The sequence below is a fragment of the Oncorhynchus nerka genome, linkage group LG6 (assembly GCF_034236695.1).
Source record: "Oncorhynchus nerka isolate Pitt River linkage group LG6, Oner_Uvic_2.0, whole genome shotgun sequence".
In the NCBI taxonomy this organism is placed as follows: domain Eukaryota; kingdom Metazoa; phylum Chordata; class Actinopteri; order Salmoniformes; family Salmonidae; genus Oncorhynchus; species Oncorhynchus nerka.
Window position 1 is genome coordinate 20,670,014 of NC_088401.1, and position 22,509 is coordinate 20,692,522.

The following is a 22,509-nucleotide window of genomic DNA, read 5'->3' on the forward strand; positions in this document are numbered from 1 at the left end:
GGGGGGGGACTGATTTGTGAAAACACTCATTGTGACGACTCTGTATTTGTGTCATGCCCCGATACCGTTTGAACTTATCACATGTAGCGATCACAGACCCCTCTGCTTTGAACACATATCCTGCGGGAGGAAATTGCTAAATTTAGAGTAGTTATCCCCCGGGTGAGACTGAACTAAACAGCATAGTTTTTGTAATCACAGAGCAAGTAAAAACAACTGTGGGTTCATTCAGAATGCTTACACTGTATTTGTGGTTTTGAGTCAATATCCAATAATGACGAAGTCTACGACACTGTCCGTTTTAATGTGATCAGCATCTTTGATACATCATAGACATTCTGAGTGATTCCGCAGTGTGGTTTATCTATCTGTGATTGATTGAATTTGGGCATAAGACTGGCACTTGAAGGAAAAAACAAGGAACATAGTAAGAAAATGGGGGGAGAGTGAGACAAAGAGCGATCGAGGTGAAAACTTAACGAATGTGTTTGTGTGAGAGAGAGAGAGAGAGAGAGAGAGAGAGAGAGAGAGAGAGTGTGTGTCGTGTGTATTCTCTATTCAGTGATGCTCTGGTTTTGAAGAGGTGCCAAATGGGCTTCAAATTCCCACGTAACAGGATTGCTGCACAGACTCATTGAGGGAGTAACATGCAGCTGGGTCAAAGAGGGGGATAGAAGATTGATTATGTGTGTCCCACACTTGGCAGTGCCAAACAACCGACATGGCATGAGGTCGGATTGGAGGTTTCTCGCTGAACCATATCGCCTCTCCTCCCTCTCTGTCCTATGCTGTGGTAGTGTATGCACTCTAAGCAGTGTTTCTCAACCCTCTCCTCCCTCTCTATCCTATGCTGTGGTAGTGTATGCACTCTAAGCAGTGTTTCTCAACCCTCTCCTCCCTCTCTATCCTATGCTGTGGTAGTGTATGAACTCTAAGCAGTGTTTCTCAACCCTCTCCTCCCTCTCTATCCTATGCTGTGGTAGTGTATGCACTCTAAGCAGTGTTTCTCAACCCTCTCCTCCCTCTCTATCCTATGCTGTGGTAGTGTATGCACTCTAAGCAGTGTTTCTCAACCCTCTCCTCTCACTCTATCCTATGATGTGGTAGTGTATGCACTCTAAGCAGTGTTTCTCAACCCTCTCCCCCCTCTCTATCCTGTGCTGTGGTAGTGTATGCACTCTAAGCAGCGTTTCTCAATCCTCTCCTCTGGGATCCCCGTTCTCTGAATTTGAAAACCGAGCACCGCTACGGTCTTCCTGAGAGCTACAAGTACCATCTCCCGACAACCAGAAGGTGCTTCTGGATTATGGTTACGGTGCAGAGGGTTGTCAATTTCCACTCTGTCAAACAAGCACACCTGATTGAACTTGTCAGCTAATCATCAAGCCCTTAGTCTAGTCGAATTAGGTGTGGAAGTCAGGTGTGCTTGTCAGGTGTTCTAGTCAGGTGTTCTAATCAGGTGTTCTAGTCAGGTGTTCTAATCAGGTGTTCTAGTCAGGTGTTCTAATCAGGTGTGGTAGTCAGGTGTGGTAGCCAAGTGTGGTAGTCAGGTGTGGTAGTCAGGTGTTCTAGTCAGGTGTTCTAGTCAGGTGTGGTAGTCAGGTCTGATAGTCAGGTCTGATAGTTCAGGGCAACAACAACATTGTGAAACATATGGGGCTCCACAAGGAGAGGTTTGACAAACACTGTATTAAAAGCTCTGAGAAAATGTCTACCTCCTATCCTATCCATACGCTGAGAGTCAGATGCGACATTGCTGTATTAGTAATCACGGCAGGGGGTGGACTCTTGATGGAGTAAATATTCATCAGAAAGAGCCCCATCGGGGTGGGGGCACAGGTTCAGCCGAGAGGACGACAGGTGTCCTAAGAGACAGAAAGGAGCTCTGAGCAGTGCCAGTCACCATTTCTTTATCCTTCCCTTATCACTGAACTCTATCTGAGATACTGCCACAGACAGCCACCGCAGCACACAGTTAAGGGCTTTTCACACTACTGAGCCGATCCAAGCAGAAACAAACCAAGCTGTACTGAGCTGGCCTGTTTACACATCCACCTTCGTTGCATGGTTTGGTTCAGGTCAGCACGATAGTGTGCAAAGGGATACTAGCTGTCTTCCAAATCAAATCAAATCAAATCAAATGTTATTTGTCACATGCGCCGAATACCACAGGTGTGGACCTTACAGTGAAATTCTTACTTACAAGCCCTTAACCAACAATGCTTTAAGAAGTTAAGAAGAAAAAATATATGTGTTAAGTAAAAAATAGATAAGTAAAAAATGTAATATAAAAGTAACAAATAATTAAACAGCAGCATTAAAATAACAAGGGAGGCTAAAAACTGGTACAGACTGTAATATAAAAGTAACAAATAATTAAACAGCAGCATTAAAATAACAAGGGAGGCTATATACAGGGGGTACTGGTACACAGTCAATGTGGAGACTATATACAGGGGGTACTGGTACACAGTCAATGTGGAGACTATATACAGGGGGTACTGGTACACAGTCAATGTGGAGACTATATACAGGGGGTACTGGTACACAGTCAATGGGAGGTACTGGTACACAGTCACAGTCAATGTGGAGACTATATACAGGGGTACTGGTACACAGTCAATGTGGAGACTATATACAGGGGGTACTGGTACACAGTCAATGTGGAGGCTATATACAGGGGGTACTGGTACACAGTCAATGTGGAGGCTATATACAGGGGGTACTGGGGTACACAGTCAGACTCAATGTGGAGGCTATATACAGGGGGTACTGGTACACAGTCAATGTGGAGGCTATATACAGGGGGTACTGGTACACAGTCAATGTGCGGGGGCACCAGTTAGTTGAGGTAATTGAGGTGATATGTACATGTAGGTACTATGCATAGATTAAATACAGAGAGTAGCAGCAGCGTAAAAGAGGGGTCTGGGTAGCCCTTTGATTTGCTGTTCAGGAGTCTTATGGCTTGGGGGTAGAAGCTGTTAAGAAGCCGTTTGGACCTAGACTTGGCGCTCCGGTACCGCTTGCCGTGTGGTAGCAGACAGAACAGTCTATGACTAGGGTGGCTGGAGTCTTTGACAATTTTTAGGGCCTGACACCGCCTGGTATAGAGGTCCTGGATGGCAGGAAGCTTGGCCCCAGTGATGTACTGGGACGTACACAGTACCCTCTGTAGTGCCTTGTGGTCAGAGGCCGACCAGTTGCCATACCAGGCAGTGATGCAACCAGTCAGGCAGGATGCTCTCGATGGTGCAGCTAGAACCTTTTGAGGATCTGAGGACCCATGCCAAATCTTTTCAGTCTCCTGAGGGGGAATAGGCTTTGTCGTGCCCTCTTCACGACTGTCTTGGTGTGTTTGGACCATGATAGTTTGTTGGTGATGTGGACACCAAGGAACTTGAAGCTCTCAACCTGTTCCACTACAGCCCCGTCGATGAGAATGTGGGCGTGCTCGGTCCTTCTTTTTCTGTTGTCCACGATCATCTCCTTTGTCTTGATCACGTTGAGGGAGAGGTTGTTGTCCTGGCACCACATGACCAGGTCTCTGGCCTCCCTATAGGCTGTCTCATCGCTGTTGGTGATCAGGCCTACCACTGTGGTGTCATCTGCAAACTTGATGATAGTGTTGGAGTCGTGCATGGCCATGCAGTCATGATCCTCCCCCCTGAATTTAGTGTGCGCTTGTGCATGACAACAGCAGCAGCAGCAACAACATCCAACATCAGACAGCTTGGCATTGTTCCAGAAAACTCTTTAACGAATTTGTTCTTCTTGCCATCATTTACTCAATTAACGATTCTCACACAACTGTTTCATAAACTGTGGATTCATGTTTCTTAATTTTTTTGTCAGCCAGAATGTGTTTAGAATGGGAAAGGTAAGGGCCAGCTGGTCAGAATTGTCCGTTTTATGTTATATGTTATATGTTTCAGTTGTGTTTTGACAACAACGTTTAAAACTGCAATATGTAGCTTTTTTGGCGACCCGACCAAATTCACGTAGAAAATTGTGTTCTAGATCTGTCATTTTCATTGAAAGCAAGTCTAAGAAGCGGTACATCTGTTCTATTTGCACTTTTTCTATGTTTCCCATTCTTAAGTTTTGTTTTTGCATCTTTTACTTTCGGTTTTGCACACTAGCTTCAAACAGCTGAAAATACAATATTTTGGGTAATTTAAAATATATTTCAGAGTGATTTAGATGGTACAATGGTGCTCTACACTATACATTGCTTGTTTTGTCACAATTTTAAATTAGGCAAACTATTAGAATTTTAGAAACTAGGAAATGGCAGAGTTATTTCTGCATATTGCATCTTTAATGTTGGTCCCAAAAAGTCATGCTTCAATGAGACTGTTGTCATGACTACTAACACTGTTTCAAGTCTCTGTGTGATTTTGTCTTTGACAGTGAACTCTTGGATGACAAGAGGATTGTCAGGTAAGCAAGGTTTGCTTACATCCTCCTTCTGAAGACATGAAACACTGTGGAACACAGCTTACAAATGCTGTACTTTCTATGTTTTTATAAGTCATTTTAACCCTGTGATAACAATAATAGTCAAAATTGACCAAATTCAGATTTCCTGACTTCTGACAAACCCTGTGCCAGAAGTATATTCACTTCTAGGTTGTGTTCATGAGGCAATGAAAAGAAAACTGACTAAAACAGAGAGGGACTATCTGGACACTAATTTTCATTTTCAGTTGTAGAACTTTTTCTGTTGCTTGACCTAATGAACACAATGCTAATGTTACTGTGGAACATTGAAGGTCATGTTTCTTTCTGTAATTTGGACCTTTTTATGTCCTGCAGCCACAGAGAATATCAATGTTGAGTCTGTACCACGAAGGCCTAGTGTGGCTCTGTGCAACGAGACCCAGCTGCTGTGGGAGATGGAGGTGTGTGGAGAGGGTTTCAAGCGAGAGATGGCTTACGTGGATCCCCAGAACTGGTGCAATTTAACACACTTCATCAGGTAAAAGACTCCCCTGCCGTCTCTTGCCCTTTCAGTCTTAGCAGAACAAGCCAGTGTCCTATCAATTCACTGATCCAGTTCTTAAAGGCACTCAGTATAATTTCTGTGTGTGTGAGAAGGGAAAGGTGGGATTAGTTCCAGCCAGAAAAACATGTGTAGCCCCACTCTATCTGTTGGTAAACTTTTTGCTTTTGGAGGCAGTCTAAGATTTGAATATTAAAGCCAAAATAAAACATATTTCCACTAAAATTATCATTTCAGCACAATAATTATTGTACAATGTCTTGGGGAAGCTCAGAACAGTTTTCCTACTTAAAAAGTTGACTTAAGAAACCTACTGTAGGATAAATCAAAGAATACTGTATTGCAGTGTAGGTAGTCTAGTAAAATAAAATAAAAAGTGCCCACTCTGTGTGTGAATGCATGCATCTGGCTGTTTGTGTATGAACAGGCGATTGGCATCCAAATGCTAGTTGGCATTGCAGATCCAGGGGGCTGTTTGCCTGGCTGGGCCTGCCCAGTGATAATTTCCCCCTCACCAATGAGTGGCACCTGTGCTTGCTGGCTGACCCAGTATGGTTCTCTAACACGCTTCAACCGTCCACACACACAGATAAACACACACATGGACACACATCCACAGGCATACTCATACACCCGTACAGTATTCAGACCCCCTGACCTTTTCCACATTTTGTTATGTTACAGCCTTATTCTAAAATGGATGAAATTGTTTACCCCCCTCATCAATCTACACACAATACCCCATAATGACAAAACAAAAACTGTTTTTTAGACATTTTTGCAAATGTAATTTAAAAAATACAAAAATGAAACTATTCAGACCCTTTACTTAGAACGTTTTTGAAGCGCATTTGGCAGCGATTACAGCCTCAAGTCTTCTTGGGTATGACGCTAAAAGCTTGGCACACCTGTATTTGGGGAGTTTGTCCCATTTTTCACCGCAGATCCTCTCAAGCTCTGTCAGGTCGGATGGGTACTGTTGCTCTACAGCTATTTTCATGTCACTTCAGAGAGCAGGTTATCATCAAGGATCTCTGTACTTTCCTCCGTTCATCTTTCCTTCGATCCTGACTAGTCTTTCAGTCACTGCCTCTGAAAAACCTCCCCACAACATGATATTGCCACCACCATGCAGTGTGGTGCCACCTGGCACCACACTGTGCCAGGGTTCCTCCAGACGTGACGCTTGGCATTCAGGAAAAGAGTTCAATCTTGGTTTCATCAGACCAGAGAATATTGTTTTTCATGGTCTGAGAGTCTTTTAGGTGCCTTTTGGCAAACTCCAAGTGGGCTGTCATGTGCCTTTTGCTGAGGAGTGGCTTCCGTCTTGCCACTCTACCATAAAAGGCCAGATTGGTGGAGTGCTGCAGAGATGTTTGTCTTTCTGGAAGGGTCTCCCATTCCCACAGAGGAACTCTGGAGCTCTGTGAGAGTGACCATCGGGTTCTTGGTCACCTCCCTATATTCTATATTTGAGATAGCCACCCTTTGTCTTGATGACAGCTTTGCACACGCTTGGCATTCTCTCAACCAGCTTCATGAGGTAGTCACCTGGCATGCATTTCAATTAACAGGTGTGATTTGTTAAAAGTTCATTTGTGGACTTTATTTCATTCTTAATGTGTTGTGACAAGGTAGGGGTGGTATACAGAAGATAGCCCTATTTGGTAAAAGTCCATATTATGGCAAGAACAGCTCACATAAGGAAATAGAAACAGTAATCCATCATTACTTTAAGATATGAAGGTCAGTCAATCCGAAAAATGTCAAGAACTTTGAAAGTTTCTTAAACTGCAGTCGCAAGAAACATCAAGCGCTATGACGAAACTGGCTCTCATGAGGACCGCCACAGGAAATGAAGACCCAGATACTTTGAAGAATCTCAAATATAGAATATATTTTGATTTGTTTAACACTTTTTTGGTTACTGCATTTTTAAAATGTTTATTTAACCTTTATTTAACTAGGCAAGTCAGTTAAAAACAAAATCTTATTTTCAATGACGGTCTAGGAACATTGGGTTAACTGCCTGTTCAGGGGCAGAATGACAGATTTGTACCTTTTCAGCTCGGGGATTTAAGCTTCCAACCTTCCGGTTACTAGCCCAACGCTCTAACCACTAGGCTACCCTGCCGCCCCATGTTTCCATATGTGTTATTTCATAGTTTTGTTGTCTTCACTATTATTCTACAATGTACAAAATAGTAAAAATATAGAAAAATCCTGAAATGAGTAGGTGTGTCCAAACTTTGACGATTACTTAAGCTTCCATCTAGGTACCTGTCTATTACCAACTGGCCAGATGTTTATGTGAGAGACAAATGATCTTTACAGGGTGTAACAGCCATTTCCGCGAACCCTTCCCTCCCCATCTGTACCTTGTACAATACCTCATATTATGTCCAGTAGCTCGTATTGTCAAGACATTGCTTAAGTTTTCTATTTTCAAGACATCCGTTACCAAACATACCAGCTTGAAGGTCCTACTGGCAGCCAGTAAAAAGGCTATCACTAGGAAATGGCTACAAAAAGACCCTCCCACAGTGACACAATGGATAGACATTGTAGAAGAAATACACCACATGGAGCGTTTGACCTTTGCTTTAAGAACTCAACAGGAGAGAGGTCAAGAATACTGGGAAAAATGGGTTTCGTAATTGGAAAGAGTCTAATTCAAAGATGTCAATGTAACTAATATGATGATATGATGATGAAGGTATGACGTGCACTGTAACTGCCAGATCTTTTTTGTTGTTCTTTTATTTTACTTTATTTTTAATTTATTTGTGTTCCTACAATAAAAACAAAGTATTAAAAAAAACACACCAGCTTGAAAATTATATTTACAGTACTTGTTAACAAGTTATTCATGAGACATATGTGTTCTCATGGACATCCCCAGGGAATCTGTGGCGCTCTGTTTAGAGAGAGAGAAAGAAATAGAATGAGAGAAAGTGAAGGACCTTTGGTCCTCGTTGATGTTCTGCGCTGAGAGAAACAAAGCATGCGGCCATGTCAGCGAGGTGTAAGTTAGATGGAACTCTCTCCAAAGTGCACGGCCATCTACACATGTAAGATCTTCATTTGACCAGTTTCTCATAGCAGTATCCTGCAGCAACAGGAAATTTGAATTATTGTGTGGATTATAATTAATGGACATTTTTTGTAGGGGTTAGGGCATATCAAGTCTGCTATTTTTAAGGGGAAATTACAAACGTTGACTTTTTAAACCTTGAATACGCTACAATTTTTGCATTTCCTGCAACAACATGGTGATCAAATTAAGATCCTAAATCTGTATATTGATTCAAATGAGCAAATCTGAATCTCATCACGGTCAAGAGAATGGGACAGCCGAGGAGGCATGGACCAACTGCAGAACATCAACAGAGACTGAATGCCAGGCACGGTGCCGTCCACTGCTAAAGAATATTAACACAGGGACATTATCAACAGCAGGCCTAGGGACAATATCATCAGCAGGCTTGGTCTGCTTTCTAACTAACAGATGCTCCTTCAAGGTCAACAGTGCATGTTAGTGGCCACAAATGGCCATTTGCAAACGCAATGAGAATTTACTGTCTGTGTAATTTAGTAGAACAGAAAATGTGGTAATTACAGTACCAGTCACAGAGGACATACGGAAGGAGAGGAGAGTTGGAAATAAAATCAATTTACCACAACTTGAAGGGAACCGTTTTTTTTCTCCAGGTCCCAGGTCGATCCCTTGGGATTGCTACTGTATACCACTTGAATGAAGAAGTAAAATGCCATTTTTGTCAACTCCGCAAAACATCAACTCCGTCAGATTTTTGTCTAACGTCTACTCCGTCAGAGTGCTGAAAGATCTGATAGAATGGTTATGTTTTTATTGGGATTTTCAAATTAATAATTTTCCATATTTTAACAAATGTTTGTATTACAATTACATTTTTAGAGGCAAAAATATTTTAGTCACTGTTCTGCAACATATGCTTAAACAATTGAATGATTTGCTGTGCTAGACCTAAGGGATAAGGTTCGCTTTATAAATGTTGTTTCATGTACTAAATCTAGAACAACTTGCCAAAATTCTAACAAAATTAGCCCTGGACCATTTAATAGTGGTCTAAAACAAAACAAAAAGGAGTTTGGAGATTTGTATTACATATTTGAATAATGTAGTGTTATAATTAAGGCCAATCAAGGCCTTTAAACACTTGTTGGACAATACTTGTAAAAATGAAATGCCTTTTAGGATGTCTGATGGAGTTGACATAAATCCAGCAAAACTGCGCTATGCCACTGTCTCTTGGGTCGAAGAAAAATGACCTCAACAACCATAATCCAAAACAATCCAGCAAAAATCCATCTTGGATGACACTGATAAATTTGTTGTAAAGTCTATGCAATTCACTGTACCATTTACAACGTGCATTCTGTGGACGTGACCAATAAACTTTGATTTGATTTATGTCCTCTCCTCCCTCAAGTATGCCTGTCTGTACATATCCTTTATTCATTTTTTTTAAGAGCGGTGCAGAATTTTTCTGCAGCATAGCTTCTTCTGACAACCTAATGGACTCATTGACTACACAATCAGACATAATGATCTTTTGTTATGTTTCTGACAAGCTGGACTCAAAACACTTTAAAACATGATCCCATTGGATAATCAACACTTTTGTTCCTTTTTAGAACACTCATAAAGTCTTCATAAGCAATACATGGATACTTCACAAATTATTTATAAGCAATATTATCCAGCATAAACTGTTATATAAAAAGGTCCTAGCGTGTTGTTTGCTGATGAATGATTTCTGAAGCATTTTTATGGACCTTATAAAGAGTATGAGGCTTCATTTACATTTACAATTACATTTAAGTCATTTAGCAGACGCTCTTATCCAGAGCGACTTACAAATTGGTGCATTCACCTTATGACATCCAGTGGAACAGTAGTGCATCTAAGTCTTTTAAGGAGGGGGGGTGAGAGGGATTACTTTATCCTATCCTAGGTATTCCTTAAAGAGGTGGGGTTTCAGGTGTCTCCGGAAGGTGGTGATTGACTCCGCTGTCCTGGCGTCGTGAGGGAGTTTGTTCCACCATTGGGGGGCCAGAGCAGCGAACAGTTTTGACTGGGCTGAGCGGGAACTGTACTTCCTCAGTGGTAGGGAGGCGAGCAGGCCAGAGGTGGATGAACGCAGTGCCCTTGTTTGGGTGTAGGGCCTGATCAGAGCCTGGAGGTACTGAGGTGCCGTTCCCCTCACAGCTCCGTAGGCAAGCACCATGGTCTTGTAGCGGATGCGAGCTTCAACTGGAAGCCAGTGGAGAGAGCGGAGGAGCGGGGTGACGTGAGAGAACTTGGGAAGGTTGAACACCAGACGGGCTGCGGCGTTCTGGATGAGTTGTAGGGGTTTAATGGCACAGGCAGGGAGCCCAGCCAACAGCGAGTTGCAGTAATCCAGACGGGAGATGACGAGTGCCTGGATTAGGACCTGCGCCGCTTCCTGTGTGAGGCAGGGTCGTACTCTGCGGATGTTGTAGAGCATGAACCTACAGGAACGGGCCACCGCCTTGATGTTAGTTGAGAACGACAGGGTGTTGTCCAGGATCACGCCAAGGTTCTTAGCGCTCTGGGAGGAGGACACAATGGAGTTGTCAACCGTGATGGCGAGATCATGGAACGGGCAGTCCTTCCCGGGAGGAAGAGCAGCTCCGTCTTGCCGAGGTTCAGCTTGAGGTGGTGATCCGTCATCCACACTGATATGTCTGCCAGACATGCAGAGATGCGATTCGCCACCTGATCATCAGAAGGGGGAAAGGAGAAGATTAATTGTGTGTCGTCTGCATAGCAATGATAGGAGAGACCATGTGAGGTTATGACAGAGCCAAGTGACTTGGTGTATAGCGAGAATAGGAGAGGGCCTAGAACAGAGCCCTGGGGGACACCAGTGGTGAGAGCACGTGGTGTGGAGACGGATTCTCGCCACGCCACCTGGTAGGAGCGACCTGTCAGGTAGGACGCAATCCAAGCGTGGGCCGCGCCGGAGATGCCCAACTCGGAGAGGGTGGAGAGGAGGATCTGATGGTTCACAGTATCGAAGGCAGCCGATAGGTATAGAAGGATGAGAGCAGAGGAGAGAGAGTTAGCTTTAGCAGTGCGGAGCGCCTCCGTGATACAGAGAAGAGCAGTCTCAGTTGAATGACTAGTCTTGAAACCTGACTGATTTGGATCAAGAAGGTCATTCTGAGAGAGATAGCGGGAGAGCTGGCCAAGGAGAGAAAAGTTTTGGAGAGAAAAGAAAGAAGGGATAGTGGTCTGTAGTTGTTGACATCGGAGGGATCGAGTGTAGGTTTTTTCAGAAGGGGTGCAACTCTCGCTCTCTTGAAGACGGAAGGGACGTAGCCAGCGGTCAGGGATGAGTTGATGAGCGAGGTGAGGTAAGGGAGAAGGTCTCCGGAAATGGTCTGGAGAAGAGAGGAGGGGATAGGGTCGAGCGGGCAGGTTGTTGGGCGGCCGGCCGTCACAAGACGCAAGATTTCATCTGGAGAGAGGGGGGAGAAAGAGGTCAGAGCACAGGGTAGGGCAGTGTGAGCAGAACCAGCGGTGTCGTTTGACTTAGCAAACGAGGATCGGATGTCGTCAACCTTCTTTTCAAAATGGTTGACGAAGTCATCTGCAGAGAGGGAGGAGGGGGGAGGGGAGGAGGATTCAGGAGGGAGGAGAAGGTTGCAAAGAGCTTCCTAGGGTTAGAGGCAGATGCTTGCAATTTAGAGTGGTAGAAAGTGGCTTTAGCAGCAGAGAGAGAAGAGGAAAATGTAGAGAGGAGGGAGTGAAAGGATGTCAGGTCCGCAGGGAGGCGAAGCCTCCATTTCCGCTCGGCTGCCCGGAGCCCTGTTCTGTGAGCTCGCAATGAGTCGTTGAGCCACGGAGCGGGAGGGGAGGACCGAGCCGGCCTGGAGGATAGGGGACATAGAGAGTCAAAGGATGCAGAAAGGGAGGAGAGGAGGGTTGAGGAGGCAGAATCAGGAGATAGGTTGGAGAAGGTTTGAGCAGAGGGAAGAGATGATAGGATGGAAGAGGAGAGAGTAGCGGGGGAGAGAGAGCGAAGGTTGGGACGGCGCGATACCATCCGAGTAGGGGCAGTGTGGGAAGTGTTGGATGAGAGCGAGAGGGAGAAGGATACAAGGTAGTGGTCGGAGACTTGGAGGGGAGTTGCAATGAGGTTAGTGGAAGAACAGCATCTAGTAAAGATGAGGTCGAGCGTATTTCCTGCCTTGTGAGTAGGGGGAAGGTGAGAGGGGTGAGGTCAAAAGAGGAGAGGAGTGGATAGAAGGAGGCAGAGAGGAATGAGTCAAAGGTAGACGTGGGGAGGTTAAAGTCGCCCAGAACTGTGAGAGGTGAGCCGTCCTCAGGAAAGGAGCTTATCAAGGCATCAAGCTCATTGATGAACTCTCCGAGGGAACCTGGAGGGCGATAAATGATAAGGATGTTAAGCTTGAAAGGGCTGGTAACTGTGACAGCATGGAATTCAAAGGAGGCGATAGACAGATGGGTAAGGGGAGAAAGAGAGAATGACCACTTGGGAGAGATGAGGATCCCGGTGCCACCACCCCGCTGACCAGAAGCTCTCGGGGTGTGCGAGAACACGTGGGCAGACGAAGAGAGAGCAGTAGGAGTAGCAGTGTTGTCTGTGGTGATCCATGTTTCCGTCAGTGCCAAGAAGTCGAGGGACTGGAGGGAGGCATAGGCTGAGATGAACTCTGCCTTGTTGGCCGCAGATCGGCAGTTCCAGAGGCTAACGGAGACCTGGAACTCCACGTGGGTCGTGCGCGCTGGGACCACCAGATTAGGTGGCCGCGGCCACGCGGTGTGGAGCGTTTGTATGGTCTGTGCAGAGAGGAGAGAACAGGGATAGACAGACACATAGTTGACAGGCTACACAAGAGGCTACGCTAATGCAAAGGAGATTGGAATGACAAGTGGACTACACGTCTCGAGTGTTCAGAAAGTTAAGCTTACGTAGCAAGAATCTTATTGACTAAAATGATTAAAATGATACAGTACTGCTGAAGTAGGCTAGCTGGCAGAGGCTGCGTTGTTGACTATGTAGGCTAGCTGGCAGTGTCTGCGTTGTTGACACTACACTAATCAAGTCGTTCCGTTGAGTGTAATGGTTTCTACTGTGCTACTGTGCTGCTATTCGGGGCTAGCTGGCTAGCTAGCAGTGTTGATTTACGTTACGATGCGTTAAAAGAACGACAATAGCTGGCTAGCTAACCTAGGAAATCGCTCAAGACTACACAATTATCTTTGATACAAAGACGGCTATGTAGCTAGCTATGTAGCTAGCTACGATCAAACAAATCAAGCCGTTGTTCTGTAATGAAATGAAAAATGTGATACTACCTGTCGAGCGAAGCGAAATGCGACCGGATTGTTGAGTGCGGAAGTTCTGTTACGTTAAGGACGACGAATAGCTGGCTAGCTAACCTCGGTAAATTAAGATAATCACTCTAAAACTACACACTCTAAACTACACAATTATCTTGGATACGAAGACAGCAAAGACAACTATGTAGCTAGCTAACACTACACTAATCAAGTCGTTCAGTTGAGTGAAAGTTGTGCTGCTAATCGGTAGACGGTGGACTAGCTAACGGTAGACGTTAGCTAGCTAGCTAGCTGCAGGGCGGTGTAGACTGCGTTAGGACGACGAAATACGATAATTACGCAATTATCTATGATACAAAGACGGCAATGTAGCTAGCTAAGAAGAAAAATTGCTAAGATTAGACAAATCAAACCGTTGTACTATAATGAAATGTAATGAAATGTACTACTACCTACTACCTGCGGACCGAGTGCAGATGCGACCGCTTGCTCCAACCCGGAAGTCCACACCTCTCTGCAAACACACCTTCTCTGAAAGTATTGTTTGTGGCCATTTCTGAACAATATTTGTGCAGGCAATGTTTAGCAGTGAAGTTGACCTGTAATGTTGGCATTGTGGTTTGGTTTTGTTTTGCGATTGGGAAGCTTTGAATTTTCCTTGCATGAAAATACATATGAGAAAACATTTAAAATATGCCTCAGCTCTTCTCGTGCACCAAATGTACAGCTGCTGGAAATAATGTAGTTTTTCCAGTTATTACTTTATCTGAAGCACAGCAGATTTTGAAAACAAATTTGCCAATGCTACAGAAGGCTAGTAAAGGCCCAGTGCACAACTTTTGTGTAATAAAAAAAATATATATATGTATATCCTTTTTTAATTCACATTTTTCAGGGGGTGCTGCAGCACCCTCAGCACCACTACTTCTCCCAAGTGGAAGCAGTGGTCTAAGGCATCCCTACAGACCCCGGTTCGATTCCAGGCTGTATCACATCCGGCAGGGCATTGGGAGTCCCATAGGGCGGCTCATAATTGGCCCAGCGTTGTCTGGGTAGCCCATCATTGTAAATAAGAATTTGTTCTTAACTAGCTTGCCTAGTTAAATAAAGGTCAAATAAAAATAAATATGACTTCATTCGTCTAAAATGTACCCTTGTTAACCTAGAGTTCATGTCCGTGCCCCCGCATAAATCTAATTCGCATAATACAAACATCCCCATCAAAACCTGTTTAAGATAGATATATCTGTTTTATTTGCATGGCTGCGTCTCAATCCACCACATCTACTGATGTCGCCCTTCCGCATCTGCAGTTGAAAGGTGGTAGAGCTAGAGCTGTGTTTGTCAGACCATGAGACATCCTGAAAATTGGTCTTCTCATGAAAACGTCTGTAGTGTCCGAATGGTTTAGCCTACAAACTATTTTGACCCCTCTATGGAAAGATGAGACTCTCACAAACATGATGGTGTTGCTCTGGGACGCCCCCAAGCCTCACAAGGAGTCTGAAGCCAGGTACCAGTTTAAAAAATGAATGGAAGCATAGATGGAGATAGTTTTGTGCCTAAGATAAGGGGTTAAATACATGTAATTTAACATTTTAAAAAGTATATATATACATAGGAACTTCAGAACAAACTTCCTTCAGATTATTTTTTGTTTATCGATGTATGAAGCTGTTATTAAATGTGTTTCTATGAGCTAATAGCAGTAAGGTCAAATTCAATGTGTCATCCCCCAAAAAATGTGTTTATAGTTTTGATACCTTAAGGGGTCCTAAAATTCCAAATCAAATAGCAAAATGATCCTTGGTATGACCATTTTAAAACAATTCCATATGTTAGCTTAGTAGAACCCCTTCCCCCAGCTTAGACTCTTAAGGATTTTTAAGCAAGAGACAATTAGCTTTTATAAGAATGTATTTGTCCTTTTAATGATGGGTAAGCTTTTGCCAGTTTTAAATTATAAAAGAAAATAACACAGCACGCAGCTAAATATATATGGTATCTTCACGTATTCTATCACTTTTCAGTCTGGGGTCAACATCTTGTACCTTCATTTTTTTACAATAATATACAAGCCAAAAAGCTATTCCAGAGTTACCATACAATTAATCCATTAATTTACAGCAGCCTCCCTTATGTCCGTATGGAGACACAGTCTACACGCTTGACCGAGACTCATTCGATTTGCAGCACTTAGGCGGAGGTCGTCTGAAAGCAATGACGGGGATCGGCTGACGTCAAACCACACCGCTAGCATGAAAGGCGTAGGAGGGGAAACTGATGTTTGTTAAATATAGAGCTAACCACTTTGGTCTTGACTAGTTTGACTTAATGTGGTCTGATAGGATCTGTTTTGCTAGGTAAGCATCATGGCTGGGACCCCATGTTACCCAGAGTGCTATTATATCAACTCTAATCACCCATTTAGCTCCTAACTGTGTACTGTAACAAGCCTGGGAAGTGCAGGTAATTTGTGTCATATTGGAAGAAAAACTGTGTGTGTTATAATGGGTTGCTTTTAGTGCAGTTTATAGGGCATAGTACATACAGAAATGCACCCTAATGAGGCAGCCTGTGTCCAACTCGTAGCTAATGATGTAAACTTGATGAGGAGGACACACATGGCATATGGCTACTCCATCAGTTTCCAAAGTGACATACTTTGAACAAAAACAATGTTACAAGGGCTTTATAACACATTCATAAAGCATTCATAAGCACTACATAGATTCTTCAAAAATCCTCTATTTAAATGTGTCATACCATATAAATTAGGAAATCCTTAAGCAGTGCTTAATGAATGCTCTATCAATTGTGGTTCATTTAAATGTAGATAAGTGAATGGTTTTGCCCCACAGTTAGCCATGATGATTAGCTAGCCAGCCAAAATGGTTTACAGTTACTGTAGCTAGCAATCACTTATACACTATTTTGCTAGCTACAGTAGCCTCCAAAAATAACGTCTTCAAAAATGTACTCCTTATTTAGTTCAGTTCATTCTGTTTGTGCCTTTGAGGTATTGTTCGTTTTGACTCTACTAAGCCTTTTCCTAATTTGTTTTGTGAGAACCAGTTATATCCTTCAGTCCTAGTTTTATTTCACCTGCTTATTTATGACCATTGCCTGCATGTGACCACGATTCCTGTTTTCGCAGAAGGCGAAATAAACACCTGTCATGCTCTGCGGGTGAATCCACACCTTTTTATCCCTGATTATTCATTACACTAAGTAGCTGTGCATATGGTAACAGCTAAGATGCAAAATCTGCTAAGTAGACCCCTTATCTCTTCTCCCCTGAAATAGAAAATAAATACGGAGATACAGAGAACATCATTTTCAATCTAATCCATGGCCCCAGATTCCCTGCCTTCTGATTGGCTAAACACGTTGTGTTCCTCTGCCACCTGGACCAGGGATTGGCCAACCCTCCTCCTGGACAGCTACTTTTGTTCCAGCCCTGCCACAACACCTGAATCTACTGATCAGCTGCTCAGGGGCTGTTAGAGCAGGGCTGGAACAAAAGCCTACTGTACATGCCCAGGAGGAGGGTTGGCCAATCCCTGCTCTAGGCCGGGAGTACCAGAGCCATATATTTACATCTCTATGGCTTTGGTGAGTACTAGCCCTTTCTCAACCTGACTGTTTATTTTAAACATTTGTGTTTCTCTGCTCTCTCCGCAGTGAGTACCACGTCTTCTCGCTGTGCACAGAGACCAACGCCGGGCGCATCAACTGCTACTGGCCCAACCCGCTGGTGGAGAGCTACATCATCCGCATCCACAAGCACTTCTTCTCCAACTGCACCCTGGAGAGGGTGATCCTGGTGGACCCACCAGACGACACACTCACCATCCTCATCCTCATCCCTGTCTTCCTCACCCTGGCTATGATCGCGCTGGTGGTGTGGTGCAGTAAGCGCAGCGACATCCTGGCTTAAGATGTTGGTTTGTTTGGTTCCCATGTGACTGTGCAATATGACTGTCCAGAGACCTATGAACTTCTTTGAATGGAAATACTTTATTGATCCCCAGAGGGGGAATTGGGTTAGACAGGTAGCCTGGGAAGAGAGGTAGGGAACCTATGAAGGGAACTTTTGTTTGTTCATTGTGTCATTTCAGGATTATGGTGTATTGAATGGACCAAAAGAAGCTACTTAACACCTTTGAGGGAGATGCATCCTAAATCCATTTTGCTAGCTTGAGACGGTCCAAGCCCTTTTGAGAGATGTACAAGGACTCAAGGCACAGAGCTACAAGACATTCAGGATTTTTGATCCTTGGTGTAAAAAGGGACAAACGCCCAGGGACTGCCTCAACATCATCACCTATCAGACGCCATTTAAGCTTGTGGTTATATATTCTGGTGAAGATTCTTCTCGATGGGAGAACACAGACAAGTTGACACCTGAACTTGTACAATACTTTTCTGTACCAGTGGCGTCTACCTATAAAGACCCTGAGTTTTCCTTCCTTAATTGCCTGCCATTCTTTCTCAACAGCAGTGTTCCTGGCACCATGGCCTTCTTCATCCTCATCTGTTATGTGTTGTCACTATCAGTTCAAGCTGCAAAGACGGATACAACAATTTCTTTCCAAAAAATCCGATTTTTACCCAACCCTGATTTAACTTACCCTAACCACACCCCTAACCATATGCCTAACCAAAACCTTAATTTAAGACCAATGCTAATTTTCATGTTCATGATATAGGCAATTCTGACTTTGAAGCTTGGCCATAGAATGGGAACAAGCCCTATATGTGTCACTGAGACTAGAGAACTTGGTTTGTTTCTTGAAGTGAAATGGTTGTTTGACTTCTTTATTTATCTTGTCTCTGGGTTGTCATTGCAATGCCCCAAAAGTTGTTATCACTGATCGCACTGCTCATGTGGTGAAACCTCAGCAGGAATTCTGCTCACTCTAATTGTAATTTAATTTCACAGTTTAGTCGTTCTGGGAGGTATGGGCGATAGGAACATAAATCACTGTCAAGATTAAGGACTCGTTTTGAGAGAATTTCGTTGTGCCAGAACTTTTGATATTGAGGAGCTATTGAATTATTTACTGTAATGCTATTTAATGTTTGAATTAAATTACTTAGAATTAGTCAATGCTTTGGTTATTAATCAACATGTCCATAGGGCAATTTGCCCCTTTTTGTCCTCTGCCGTTTCGAAACCATTCCTACCTCTACTTCAAACTACACCTATCTCAATGTAACTCCAATTCAATTGAAACATCCTTAGTACTGTGGTCATAACAAAATAATATTGTTTTGACATTTCAGCGTGTAAATGTAGTTAAACAGTCAAATCCGCAAAAAAAATCTGTTCTGACGTTTAGGTTAATTTCAAGGTAAAACTCAACATTGCTGTATGATACATTACCATATGGGCAAAGCTACTAACAAGGCTGTATGAACATTTCAGAAGGGATTGGGGGGGATGTTCCTATTCCTCATCAGTGGTGTAATGTACATAAGTAAAAATACTTTAAAGTACTACTTCAGTTTTTTTGTGTATCTGTACTTTACTATTTATATTTGACAACTTTTACATTTACTTCACTAAAATAATGTACTTTTTACTCCATACATTTTCCCTGACACCCAAAAGTACTCGTTACATGTTGAGTGATTAGCAGGACTGGAAAATGGTCAAATTCACGTACTTATCAAGTGAACATGTGGACATCCTTACTGCCTCTGATCTGGCAGGCTCACTAAACACATGCATTGTTTGTAAATGATTAGTGTTGGAGTGTACCCCTGGCTATTTGTACATTTTAAAAACAAGAAAATGGTGCCATCTGCTTTGCTTAATAGAAGGAATATGACATTTTTACTTTTGGTACTTAAGTATATTTGACTAATTCCATTTACTTTTGATACTTAAGTATATTTAGAACCAAATACTTTTAGACTTTTACTCTAGTATTTTACTGGGTGACTTTCACTTTACTTGAGTAACTTTCTATTAAGGTATCTGTACTTTTACTCAAGACAATTGGGTACTTTGTCTACCACTGTTCCTCATATTCCAATTTAAGACAAAGTCACTTTATAAAATGGGGACTATTTCCTCATTATTATGCGATCAAAACAAACATATGAATCTAAAGATGTTGACATTCAGCTCTGATCATCAGGATGTCAAACGAAGTGATATACACTGAGTGTAAAAAACATTAGGAACACCTTCTCGTTCCATGACATAGACTGACCAGGTGAAACCAGGGGAATGCCATGATCTCTTATTTATGTCACTTGTTAAATCCACTTCTGTCCGAGTAGATGAAGGGGAGGAGACAGGTTAAAGAGAGATTTTGAAGCCTTTAGACAATTGAGACATGAATTGTGTATGTGTGCCATTCAGAGAGTGAATGGGCAAGACAAAGTTTTTAGTGCCTTTGAACGGGGTTTGAGTGTGTCAACAACTGCAACGGTGCTGGGTTTTTCATGTTCAACAGTTTCCCATTGTGTATCAAGAATGGACCACCACCCTGTTGTAACTCTCCTGTGACGATCTGAAGGATCAGGTTACAGTGGGTCCGCTTATACAGCATGCTCTCTCTCGTAGAGGGGGAGAGCGGGAAGTCGGCTGTTTTATGGCGGTCGTAAAATACGCTGCCGCTATGCTCTGTGGTGTTCGAGATTGGAATGTAAACTGTGGAACACAGAGAGACACTTGGACATCAAAAGTTTGAATAGTTAAACAATATATTTTTGAGAATGTGGGAATGGTCCATGGGTATTTAAAGAACAATCCTGTCAAAGTTGTTTTATTTTGTGACATCAGGAAAGGCAGTAGGACAAGATAACGGTATCTATGGAAGTGCACATTCCTCAGTTATTCGTTTTCTACCTGAATGTTGTATAAAATGAATGAGTAAATATGAAACTATTTGTGAAAAGATGTAATGTGATGTTAGCCTTCTAAATGAGAAAAGTTATCTTCATATAAAAGGGTTTAACGAAGTCGGTGGCCATGCCCACCTGACCAGACATCTCATTAGGCATCATGGAACTGCCCCTTCTTCCACAGAGTATAAAACCCACTTCCGACCAAATTTACACAAGATCAGAAAACATGAAGCCGTACCTATGTTGAAATGGTTGGCAATTTAAACTAGAGTCAAGATAAGGGCGGGATTAGGTCCCCACGTTGGAATGGCTGTCACTCGAGACCAAAACATGCCAGGTGAAGCTGTTGTGTGAAGTGGTTCAAACTACAACTCTATCAAAGGACAAGATCAGAAAACATGAAGCGGTAGCTGCATGTTGAAATGGTTGGCAACTCTGCAAGAGTTAAAAACGTAGGGATGAGGTCCCCACAGTGAAATGGCAAATAAATCTACAAACTAAAGAACAATTTTTCAGACTGTTTAAATACTTTAGTCTGGTAAACGCATCCGATCCTAAGAACAGTCCCGTATAGTACTCTGAAGTATCCATTCTAACAACCTACGACTTTAATCTCTGGTGGACAAATCAGAGACTCTGTCGACTGACTATCCGGCAGACTGACCGGCAATCGCAGAGAGGGACAACAAAGGCAGACACTCGTAAATATGTAAATTGCAATACTTTTCGAATGAGCGGTTGTTCATATTCAAAGTATTAGCAGTGTAGTAATCCTCTGAGTTTCCCTGAAGTGGTCCCCACCCCTTTCCTTTGTCTACCAAGCCATCATATCGGTTTTGTCCGCTAGAGACTTTTTCTTTGTATCATGTAGTGACCGATGTATGAACTATTTGTGTGTGTGTTTATGTCATTCTGTGATTGATTAAGTTAGTTAGTAAATAAATAAATAATTAAGACAATCTGTATATCGATGATTCATGATCTAGGCTAGGTTTCGTGCAGATATCCAAGGGTTTGCAATGTTCAGTAATGAGACTGGTGAGGTAAAATTAGTTAATAAGCGACTGTTTGGATAAGATATGAAAATATCTGAAGAGTTATATTCAGGAAATTTAAACTCTATAAACAACATGTTCCCATGGTGCCCGGACTTCCTAGTAAATTAAAGTTACATGATTAGTTTAATCACGTGATTAAATTACACATATAGAATTGATTTGATAATATACAGTCTTCACATTTAATGATAGGCAACGACACGACAGCCCAAATAACATCCAGCCACAACTGACACAACTGTGGGAACCATTGGAGTCAACATGGGCCAGCATCCCTATGGAACACTTTCGACACCTGGTTAAGTCCATGCTCCAACGAGTTGAGGCTGTTCTGAGGGCAAAAGGGGGTGGAACGCAATATTAGGAAGGCGTTCCTAATGTTTTGTACACTCAGTGTACAATGAGAAATTATTATTATCATAATTTTGAGGGATAAACAAAGAGGGACAAGACAAGCATGATTTATATGACAAAAAACAGCCCGGCATTGTATGAGGTTTTAAGACGCAAACAAAAAGACAATTGTTCATGCCCTCAAGGATGACTTGCCAGTGCCTCTGCAGCACAAAAGTTGGACTGCAGGAAGGATGTACAATTGTTTCCCAGAGCCGGCGAAGAATTAAAGGAAATGGGCTGGCTATGATTTTAACCAAAAGAGGTACAGGAAGTGCAAAGAGTGCCATACTTCCTCATACATGCATTGTTATGACTGGGTCCGCCAACGGCACTGTTCAGTCTCCACCCACCCCCCCTTGGGACCCCCACCCCCACTCCACCCTCCAGTCGTTGATTACAATGTGTATAAAATATGAATGGTTACAGTATGAAAGGTTACAGTAATGATTCATGAAAATGTTAAGTTAAACGTGTGGTCCATAAAGAGAGAGAACCACAGGGAGGAAGAGTCCAAAAGCTGCCAACTGCGGGGGAAAAAACGAGTGTGTGCGTGTAAGCACCCTATTCCCACGGAGTCCCTATAACATGACTCCTTGAGGCCTCCAACAGGCCCTGCTTTTCTTTTTCTCTCCCTCTCTCTCTCTCTCTCTCTCTCTCTCCTCCCCTTTCCCACACTAACTTGCTCCAGTGCACATGACCTTAACAGGACATCCCCCCCCTAACTCCTCTCACCCCCTCACCCTTACCCTCCCCTATCCTTCAGCAGCACTCGAGTGGTCTGTAGTATTTAATCTGTCACTGATAAGCAT

General features: G+C 43.0%; 1 protein-coding gene across 1 annotated transcript in view; it reads left to right on the forward strand.

Moving 5' to 3' along the window:
- LOC115130161 (receptor activity-modifying protein 3-like) overlaps positions 1-21,205 on the forward strand; it is a 39,119-nt gene extending 17,914 nt beyond the window's left edge. The window contains exons 2-4 of the mRNA XM_029660999.2: positions 4,414-4,443; positions 4,819-4,981; positions 17,067-21,205. Of these exons, the coding sequence (XP_029516859.1) occupies positions 4,414-4,443; positions 4,819-4,981; positions 17,067-17,322 (449 nt within the window). The 3' untranslated portion in view covers positions 17,323-21,205. The remainder of the gene's footprint in view (positions 1-4,413; positions 4,444-4,818; positions 4,982-17,066) is intronic.
- The last annotated feature ends 1,304 nt before the right edge of the window (positions 21,206-22,509 follow it).